Source organism: Astatotilapia calliptera, chromosome 20, assembly GCF_964374335.1.
Source record: "Astatotilapia calliptera chromosome 20, fAstCal68.1, whole genome shotgun sequence".
NCBI lineage: Eukaryota > Metazoa > Chordata > Actinopteri > Cichliformes > Cichlidae > Astatotilapia > Astatotilapia calliptera.
Genome location: NC_137441.1, coordinates 33026390 through 33037301, shown reverse-complemented (window position 1 = coordinate 33037301; position 10912 = coordinate 33026390). Strand labels below are relative to the sequence as shown.

The 10912-nt window shown below is 40.8% G+C and overlaps 1 protein-coding gene across 1 annotated transcript; it reads right to left on the bottom strand.

The window, feature by feature from the left end:
* Positions 1-1401: 1401 nt before the first annotated feature.
* On the bottom strand, positions 1402-7845 carry perm1a (PPARGC1 and ESRR induced regulator, muscle 1a). The gene is made up of 3 exons (XM_026153973.2): positions 4299-7845; positions 1848-1964; positions 1402-1681 (listed from the first exon to the last, which is right to left on the bottom strand). The coding sequence occupies exons 1-3, from the start codon at positions 7828-7830 to the stop codon at positions 1551-1553; spliced, it is 3780 nt and encodes a 1259-aa protein (XP_026009758.2). The 5' UTR covers positions 7831-7845; the 3' UTR covers positions 1402-1550.
* Between the last annotated feature and the right edge of the window lie 3067 nt (positions 7846-10912).

Genomic DNA, 10912 nt, shown 5'->3' with positions numbered 1-10912 from the left:
TGCAGTCTGCACACACTAGCTCACCAGGTGCCTCTTTCAAAGTCTAGTAAGACACCATTTAGTTTCCATGTAGGCAAATAATAAACAACAGTTTACCTGTGATTAATAGATTGTACAGTGCTTTGGAAAAATCATGTGACCTCTCTAATTTCTTTACATCTTGTAGCAAAATGTGGTGCAATTGACTGAAACATGCAGGCATACACGGAAATACAGTAAATGATTTAAAAACAAGAGTTTCAGGGTTAGAGTTGTACAATTATAACCAGTTTTAAAAGTCAGTATTTTGTATGAAAATCCACCTTAGTTGGTGCAAAAATACTATTTTATATCTGTCTTTTCTTTAGTATTTTTCCTGGATTCAATTAATAAAATGATTGTAAGCTATGAGAAACTAGATTTCTGCTAGTAACAAAGTGCCTGAAGATACAATTTAAAGCTATTTGCTAAGTTGTCTGTCACGCGTAGACACAACAGTGATTCATCACTATTAGGCAGCTTTTTCATGCTCAAATGATTCATAAGTCAGTGTTAACTGGCTCAACAAACAACAAAAAGATTCCTTTGAAAAATCAAGAGAACTTTGAAACAGTTGGAGTTTATGGTCCAGTGTTGCCCCCTGCTGGACAAAACGTCTTGACAGAGTGCTCTTTGAATACCAACAATACTGACCAAACTTTTAAACTCTTTAAATTTAAACAGTATATTAAAATACATTGTGATATAAGCTTAGTCTTATATTTCTGTACTGATTTATCGGCAGTATTTTGTTTATTCTAGGGAAGAAAGACATTGTAAATCACACAGCTGCGTCCAGTTACATGAGTTTATGTCGCCATCTAGTGTTTAGAAAGGTTTGCGTGCACGTCTGCTTTTTCAATAACACACACAGCACACAACCTACACTGTTTACTTTAGTTCAACTGAAAGGCATCACTGCCATTATCATCAACATCCACAGCTCAGTGCAACATATGACAACAGTATACAGATCTCTGTCATTAACATAAAATACCATTCACATAATATATAATATACATATAACTGATACTGGCACAGAATGCTGTCCCCCTTAAATAAATTATGCTTCTGAATGGGAGCGGCTACAGTGGCAAATCTGTAAAATACAATAACTGTGAGTAAGAATATTTTAAAAGTTTGGTTGATTTAAATAGAAGCATCTGCTACCAAAAGTCATGTAATGGAAACAAGTTTGTGTAAATTTCTCCTCAATCTCTACAGTCTCTCACACTAATCCACTTATCACTCATCACCTCCAAGCTTGCTTCACACATACTTATGCATCTGATTTTTCTAAAGCCTTCTTTCAGTCAGATGAGCTTGCCTCATCTTGCCTTTGGTCGTTTCATTTTTTTTTCTGAACACTTTCGGATGTTAAAGTTTCACTCAAGTTAAATAACTGCTCTTAAAATAAACACTTTCTCTGGAAAGCTCAGTGAGACGTAAGATCAGTAATCACAGTGCAAACGTGTTTCAACAATCCGCCGCGGACTTTCTGGAAAAGATGGATCACTTCAGCCTCGACATATTTAGAGGCCGAGAGGTGAAGGAGCAGGCAGCGCCCTGCGGTGCAGTTTCGTTTCACAGCCGGCCGCCTCCGCTTTGACGTACTTACGCAGGTATCGAATGGCTGACAGGGCACTTACATTGGCCAGCAGAACTGTGTGGAAAATGCAAGTGAAAAAGTGAGTAATCCTGTTGCTAAAATCCAAGTTTCAGTGTGTCAGGACTTGAAGCGCAGTCACTTAATAAGAACCATTTTGTAATTTCAGTCTTTAAAAAGGAAATTTTCTGTGGTATTAAACACCCTGATGCTGCACACGTACCAGCCTTCCAAGCATCTCCGACTTGTGGATTTGCAGTCTTCAGCACCCACGAGGCAAACGCAATGCAAACCAGACACATGTCTGACTGTTTGAGCGGCAGGAATGGGGCATCCAACCCTTCAAAGACAGAAATGTTTTGAGTGGGTAAGCTGTTCGTGCAAATGCAACACACAAGAATGGAACAACCATGTACAAAGAAATCCAGTTGTGTTTGGCAGCTGTAAATAAAATCCCACCAAGTTTGGCCTTCCTCTGCTCTCACACAGTGCCCCAGTAAACCTCGAAACACCTGCAGACAGTTCACTTCTAGGAGTATATAAGTATATATATATCTAGTGAGTATTTGTGACCTTAAAGATAACCCTCATGGGTAAGCAAAAGAGCTCAGATATCATATAGCATATTAATTAAATGCATTGGAGGAGGAGAGGGATTTACACATAAAGACTCATGAATAAATATGAGGTAATTTCATTTCCTTCACAGCCAAACACAATTACAGCCGGCTTAGAGCTCAGATATGACGCTCATTGAGTGAAGTCAACTTATCACGCACTACCATTCCCCTTAGCTTCACTCCTGCGTGCCTGCAGTCCAGTACGGATCGTGTGACAGCTGAGGAAAGAGAATCTGTCCCAGTCAGGACTGTAACAGCTGACCGAGCAGTGGACACGTCCAACGTTACAGTCGTCCACATGTGAGGAAAACAAAAAAGAGCTTAACTAAACCTGATTTAATGAAAAATAGTCTATTAGTTTTGGTTTTTTGTCTGGAGGCCTCACAGAGATGCAATCTGTTGGACAGGTTCATACAGTTAGAGCAGTCTTCATCTTGCTCTTCGAAACATCTTTTTTAAGTTTAAGTGTGTCACTAAGATACTGTAATACAGAATTTTTTTCACTTTTCCATTGAGGCTGGAGTGGAAAACAATATCAGGTCCAGCATACTGTAGGTGAAGTGTTCAGAAGACAACTGGACTCTATTCACCTCCTCTGGGCTGTGTTTGCTGCCTCGTTCAGGAGATTTTGGCTGATCACAGGCAGTGTTGGTCAAGTTACTTGAAAAAAGTAATCAGTAACTAATTACTGATTACTTCCCCCAAAAAGTAATCCCGTTACTTTAATGATTACTTATTTTCAAAGGTAATTAATTACTTAGTTACTTAGTTACTTTTAAAAAACACGATTTACAACCTGAATAGGTGATAAAGCAACAGATCTTTCAGCCCAATTCTACTTTTTCTGCATAATCCATCATACAAAATGTAATCAAATGGAAAAGTCTCTTTTTTAAACTTGTTTTATTAGTTTTAATCTTTTAATTTTTTAACTTTAAAATTTAATTATATGCAACATTCTCTGACTGGAAGAAATTTGTTTAATATTTAAACACATTCCAGCACATAAAATATATATATATATATATTTTGTGTTTACACTCACTCTTTCAAGTAGATGCAAGTAAAACACAGCAGAAAATAAATAAAATCAAAGACTAGCGGTCCTTTTGCTCTATTTTCACCTGTAAAGCAGGACTGCGGGTAGGCGGAGGTTTACCCTGGTGTAGGTGTGCCACAGCGGTCAGTGGAAGAATCCGCGAGTTTCTCTGTGAGTTTCCCATTACGTCATAGCGCACTCGGTGCTTGCTTGGAAGTTTATGGGTTTTTTTTCGCTGTAAAAAGAAGTTTTCTTCCTACGCGCAGCAGACGCTAATGTTTTTGTCACTTTTTATGGAATCAAACTCAAAGTAAGGTCAGTACTTCCACGCTTTAAACGCTGCACGCTCATACTCTCTCCCGCACTCGATATATTATCCATTGTTGATCTGCACACAGCTGTTGTCATGAACGTCACACTTGCTTACATCACTGTCATGAGACGTTCTCCCAAAAACATCACGGTTTTAGTAACGCAGTAACGCAGCGTTCCTACGGGAAAGTAACGGTAATCTATTTACTGTTTTTGCAATAGTAATCCCTTACTTTACTCGCTACTTGAAAAAAGTAATCGGATTACAGTAACACGTTACAAGTAACGCGTTACTGCCCATCTCTGATCACAGGTCATTTTAAGATTTGAAAGCAACTGAGTGCTGCTTTGTGCAACGATGACAAATTTAGACCCCTATCTGATACGTGGACATGTTTGTAAAATCAGATGGTTAAGCTGGGAGAATATAAAGAATGAATGAGGGGAAAATGCATTTTCTGTCTTTTTTCCCTTTCAACTTCTTACAAAAAATAAAGGCAAATTGAATCATTTACTTGGAATTTCAGTGAAGATGCTACTGAGATCTCATCTCTTTACTTTTTTAAATCAAACCAATCCAAACTGTTATGTCTGAAATCCAGGATACATACTGAAGATTCGACCACTGCACATTGCAATGAATCTCATAACCTAACGCATTTCCACGGTTACTGTGTGCATCGTTGTGTTAAAGTGGACTTACTTGGATTTGAAACGGCCGTCTGCAGGTCTTCGTATCTGAAAGGCTGCTGTGCTAGTTGGCTGACTACCCTGTCCTCAAAGTGGTAGAGCAGTGGATCAGGAAACATCACGTCTTCATTTCCCAGTGCATTCAGAGAAGAAACTGTCCTTGCATGAGAACCGCCCCTTTGTCTCGCAGGTACGAGAGACAGAGAGTGCGACGCCTGGTTTTGGACTGTAGATGCTGAAAAATTTATGTTCCTGAAGGAGAATGTTGTTTTCCAGAAGAAGTTTTGTCTGAGGTTGTTCTCTGCAAAGAAATCATCATACATGTCTTTAGAAATATGAGATGAGCTCGCCTTGCGGCTGAACCTGGTAAATACCCTGACAGGACCGGTGTTATCCTCTTCATCGGATTCCGACTCGTCAGATGAGGATGATGAGGCAAAGAAATAATCATAAGCTTCCGGGAACTGGAATTTTCTGTTAGCTGAGCGAGAGCTGGAAAAGATAGGAACTGGCTTGTCTTTGGTCTCATCTTCAGTTGCGATGAGCGGATAGAAGAAGTTTTCTGTGTCGAACTCAGAGAAAAAATGATCATACGTTTCAGGGACTGAATTCCCGTCATCGTAGAAGGTGGTTAAGTTATCTGCAGCTGGTTGGCTGGGAGCAGTTTGTTTCCCTCCAAAGAAGTACTGAAATATATCTATGAGAGAGATGCTGTAACTGTCTGTCAGAGAGGAAGGCAGAGGATCTGTGCCTTTGTCTTGCTTAGGCAAGACATACTCTGCTTTCTGAGATTCTCCTTCATCTACTGTTTGTAAAGTTTCACATTTCTGCGTGTAGCTAAATGACTCAGACTCGAGTGCACGTAAGTTGTGCACGCTGATATTTTTGGAAATCTTTCGGAGGGACTTTTCAGCCTTTTCTGAGAGGAAAGGTCGAGAAGTGTCGCTCACAGATGTCAGCATCACATTTTCAGGGTAAATATCAGCACTTCGGCTCACGTGGGCTGATTCACTCTCCCATAAAACACTTCGTGAAGGGGAAAAATTGGCCGCGCTATTAGGATTAAAACATGATTCTACAGCATCGGGGAAACCAGAGGCGTCCTCGGTCGTTTGCTCGGGTGTGGACTCGTCTATTTGAGTGAAAAAGCCTGAATCTGCCATCTCCTCGTTTTCCTGTAACGGTGGGAGGGAGCTGGGTGGAGCAGCTTTGCTGATCATTCTCAAACCCAGAATGTCGTTTATTGTCAGCTTCTCCATCTCACTCCAAAAGGAAGACATAGCAAACACTGGATTCAGCACCCGTTCAGGTTTACATTCAGCTTCGGGTACCAAGATGGCATCTTCCGCTTTTCCCAACAACTCGCACACTGAGTCTGGGCTCTTGAGTCCAGATTTCTCGTCCCCCTTTTTTCCTCCATGACCTCCAGACTCTTGCTCGCTGACAGATGAACAGAAACTTGCTGGCATGTCTCTGATATTTCCATTTGACCGTGACTCTGTGTTCAGAGTACCGCAGGATGATACATTTGTGATATCTGAAAGACTTGTTAGTACATCTTCAGACACGGGTGATTTGGTTTCTGCTCGACTCTTGCTTGTTATCTGTGATGCCGCTAGTGTTTCTGTGCTTTTCTCTGAAATATCTAATTTGGGTGAGGTGTGAACCTCAAGAGGACACTCTGTATTCACACCTATACAGGGTGAACTTTTAGACAGAAAGCTTTCATCGGGCGAGGGATTAAAACTATCAGATGTAAATTGAGCGCTGATAACTTTGCAGGCAGAAGTTTTTAATTGCAGAGGTTTTGTGAGCAAGCCTTTTAAAGTCGAGGCTGTAGGTGGAGAATAGTCGGTGTTTGCCATTGTGCCGCTATATTGGTCTGTGTTGTGAAACTCCTTTTCCAGCTGTTGTTGGGGCTCAGCCTCACTGGGACACAGTGTGGGCTCGTCCCCGCCAGAATTTCCAGCCTCCACAGCCAGGACTGACTTAGCGGCGGGTTGTCTGTCATTTTGGCCGACTTCCACAGAAGTAGCATTTGACTCTGAGCTCGATAAAAGACTATGAGTTACTGCTTTGACCTCTACAGCAGATGTGAGATTCTGTTCATTTTCAGGTGAAGTGACGGAGTGACGCCCCTCGACTTTTATGTCCCCGCTCTGACTTTCTCTGCCCATGTCTGGTTTACCATATTCACCTACTGTCATTAAAACTGGCAGTTTAGGATACATTTTCAGTCCAGCTGATTTTTCTTCCTGCGACTCGCTGCAAACCTCTGAGTTTGTTGCCACAGTAGCACTGCTGTTTGGTGCAGACGTTGCACTGTCATCAGTTTGACTCAGTGTGGTCGCTGAGCTATTGTTTGCTGAATTATTGTCGGATGTATCTGTACTCCTCCTCTGCCTGCCCACACTCTCTGACAAATATTGGTGCTGACTATCACATGGAGGATTAGAAGATATAATCACCGGGAAACTGCTGCTGGTCATTGAATATGGTGTTAGAAGAGATGTGAGATTTTTCTGTGGTTTGTTTAAATAAAACGACTTGATATCCTCAGAAAAGCAGAGACCTGTTCCTGCTTTTGACGGGCACTGCTCCTCCTCCGAGTCGCTCGGCTTGACTAAAACCTGCCTCTCGTATCCGTGCCCACCTTCGCCTTGCTCCACACTGAGCCGTCTCTTCTTTCTCCTCTTCCTCTTCATGGAAGCAGACGGAGATTCTTGGATCACTGCTTTGTTTGAACATGCTGTGTCTGACTGTGAAACAATAGGAGTTTGGTCTTCCTGCCATTTAATATTTGCCATGTCCAAATCACTGGCTAAATCAGTGGCACACTTTTTACAGAGGTGTTTCAACAATTCTTCCTCTTTAAAGTCATGTAGAAGTGCGCATGTCTGCACCTTGTTTGGTGTGGCCACTGAGCAGACGGCCGTGCACAGTGAGTCACGATTCCACTGCTGTACGTCGCTGACTCTGGGTTCTGTGCAGGCTTCCTCTCTGATGAATAACTCAGTTTCAGTTGATTTGTTAGTGTTGAGTACTGAGTTACTGGCTGCATGTTGCAAGGAAATGCTGGGGTCAGAGTGCACTTTTCTCAGTGTGTTTGTCTTTCTGATGGTGTCGACAGGCCTCTTGCTCTCTTTGCCAACTGCTGTTTCACCCCTGGCAGGCAGAAAGTTTAACTTTTGGATGTTTTTTGGCAGTGCATCTCTACTGGCCTGCTGCCCTTCGCTGCACCGCTCCGTCTCTTGTATTGCCTCACTGTTTTTTCCAAAGTTCACTCGGCTTGGCTCAGGCTCTGTCAGACTTTTCAGCCTTTCAAAAAACATATTGACGGACTGCAGGTGGATATCCTCCTCGCTGCCCGAGAGGACGCTCTCCATCCCTCCTATGCCGTGTTTGCTGAGGTAGTGTTCCACAGGAGAGCCCTCACAGTGTGGCGGCCCATCGATAGGGCGGTCAGTCTCAGAAAAGCCTGCGGTTAGATCGACTCTCTGAGCCCTCATGGCAAGAACAGACCCCGTGTCATCAATGTCACTCATCCCCGAATCTTCGAGACCTGCTAGCGATGGAGGAAGCAGATTACACTCCTCGCACTCTGCAAAGAAGCGCTCCCAGTCACGGTCACAGATTTCCACACTGTATTCAAACTCTTCCATTTTGCTTCAACTTCAACAAAACCTGCAAAATCAATTTAAAGAGCTGTCAAGTAAAACCCTTGTTATCAGGTAATATTAACATTTACAGATCTTGTCAGGATGACTAGCAAACTCTAATCTCAAATCAACTCATTAATAAAGCTGCTCATAAAAATACAAGGATATGAATTTTAAGTGCGCGTCATTTTCAATCCACAATTTAAATTGCAATGCAAATCATAAAACTAAAATGCCACAACTTACAACTTACTTATATTAAAATTACAGCATATAGAATTCAAATGTTTATGTGTTTTAGCTGTTTTGTTGTACTTTTACATCCAAACATGGTTCCTACCTGTCCTGATTCAAGCTGTCCTGCTCTACAGGAGATGAAGGTCAAGGAAGTCTCTGCAGCACCATGCTGTACGTCCTCTGGTAGGTGTTCTTGCATGTGAGCATGCGACAAGGCAAGCCCCATGATCTGATAAATATAGAGCGGTGCTTCTGATCACGTAATACACGCAGTGTTCTCACAGCCGCCATCTCTAACAGAGGTATAACATTTCTGAACTTTAAATAGATTCTCCCCTGGCAAACTGCTAATCTGCTTTTAGAGTAGCTTTAATGTTACTGTTGTTTAATTAGCAGAAAAACTCTTGGCATATTTAATTAAAGTTACGTATGTTTTATTATTAATCCTGACTTTTGGTCAAATAAGTGTGCTTAAACCTCAGCAAGTAGCCGGAGTGGCTGGGAGCAGCTATAAAAGAGGTCCCTCAGCAGATATGGGTGTCATGTGAGGTGTGTGTCAGTCAGCTGATACCTCACTGTTGTGACATCATGGGGTGACAGCCAATATGAAACTTTCCCATGCAATGTTTCCAGCTAAGGCGAGCCAGAAAGACAGACGGAAGAAAGTGGCACAAATGACTTAGACGTCATTTGTGACTCTTCTGAGGCTGAAAATCAGAAATACAAAGAAAAAAATAAGATTGCTTTATCTGAGGAAATAAAAAATATATAAAGATGTTTAAGAAAATAAATAAAGGTGCTTTATTGGCAGTTTCTAAAAACAATGCCAAAGGATCAAAACACAATTTAGTGAAAAATACACAGACCAATCCATACACTGATTAACTTCAATTTAAATAGTCTTAATAAATAATTAGGTGTTACATACAAGCACATGTGTGTGTCCAGGTCATTTATTGTCTGTCAGGTTATGGCATGTTAATATAAACTGTTCATCTGATGACTGATGTAAATATCGAATCAGCCAATCACATGGCAGCATTGAAATGCATTCAAACATGTAGACATAACAACTGCAACAACATGCAAACACCGCATACACAGAAGAGCATCTCTGAATCAAACTTTGAAGCAGATGAGCTACAGCAGCAGAAGACCACACCAGGTGTCACTCCTCCCAACTAAGAACAGGAAACCGAGAGTACAACTCACACAGGTTCACCAAAATTGGAGAAGATTGGACAAATGTTGTCTGCTCTCACGAGTCTCGATTTCTGCTGCAACATTCAGATGGTGGTTTCAGAGCTTGGCATAAACAACATGAAAGCGTGGATGCATCATGCATTGTGTTAACAGTTTAGACTGGCAGCAGTGATGGGGGAAACTTCCATGCTTTAAATTCAACATCCTGTCTGAGTATTGTTGTTGACCATGTCCATCCTTTTGTGACTGCAGTGTACTCATCTTCTGACATGTCATAAAGCTCAGATCATCTCAAACTGGTTCCTTGAACATGACAGAGAGTTCACTGGACTCAAATGGCCTCCACAGTCACCGCATCTCAATCCAATAGCTCACTTTTGGGATGTGCTGGGCTGTATGATGCTAGTACATCAATATAACCCAAAGTCTGTGAGGAATGTTAGAGGGTGTACGTTAAGTAACCAGATATTTCCTGTTTCCTTCTGATAAGAGAATTTTTAATTATGAGACCTCAATTAGCTTATTGAAATTTAGCAATACAGTTAAATTAGAGACTGCAAGCAGTCCTTGTGTCATTAGATAATTTACATTTCAATCTTTGTTTTAACCTCACCTGTCTAATAGTGAAGACAAGTTCTGTTTCCTTTATCGTGATTTTTTGTGTGTTCCTTCCAACATAAAGCCTATTTCTTCGTTGCAGTGTTTTGATGGGCTTATTTGCATCGTGTTATCATTTGGTTTGGAGGGTGTCTTTAGGGCTGGATTTAGGGTGATTAACTTTGAGTGAATGTTAATTGTCAGTAAGATTTTGCCTAATTCTGCTCAACAGACATTTGCTGGTGTCTTATGCTTTACTACCATATAACACAGGGAAGGACGACACTATGAAAAATTTTAAGTGAAATTTTTATTGGAATTTTAGCGAATGAACAGTTTCTCATACATTTTTTTTCTTACATTTTCAGTTTTTCTACATAACAAAGAAACATTGCTGTAACAAAAAGAAGAAATCTGTCAGCATGACTCTTTGGGCTTAAGGTGTAAGAAATAAATGTCTAAAATTACAGAACATTTTTGCAACTCATTGCTCACACTGTCCTGTAATTAAAAAGCATTTTATTTAATTGACAGAATTCTGAAATCTACTACTGTAAAAAACAAACACACAAACAAAAACAGAATTACTTTAGTACAGTAACTTTTCTCTAATTTAACTGTTTATCTGTTACGTTGGTGTAGCATGAATGGCCGTGGGGGAGGCCTTCATCGGTAGAAAAGTTGTAAAACATTAGAAAATAAGGTTAAAGTCTGAAGTCTATGCCCTCTTTCACATTTACAAAACAGTCCAGCGATGTTTTACACCCCTGCTTTACACGATCAACCTCTTTACACAGCTTTCCAGTTCGCACTCCTTGTGCTTTCTTTCCTAGTTTGCATTCCAAATATCTTTTCCAGGTTTGTATTTTTTTGTTGTCTTTTATTGTTTCCTTGTGCTTTTTGATTATTCTCCTCATGAATCTTTATCTTA

What these genes read in the sequence shown, in the direction of transcription:
- perm1a (XM_026153973.2), bottom strand. Translation starts at nt 7,830, where the DNA reads ATGAGTGACATTGATGACACGGGGTCTGTTCTTGCCATGAGGGCTCAG. An exon ending in GACGGCCGTTTCAAATCCAA is followed by an intron (nt 1,965 to 4,298) that starts GTAAGTCCACTT and finishes CTGTCTTTGAAG; the next exon opens with GGTTGGATGCCCCATTCCTG. An exon ending in CGGAGATGCTTGGAAGGCTG is followed by an intron (nt 1,682 to 1,847) that starts GTACGTGTGCAG and finishes TTTTCCACACAG; the next exon opens with TTCTGCTGGCCAATGTAAGT.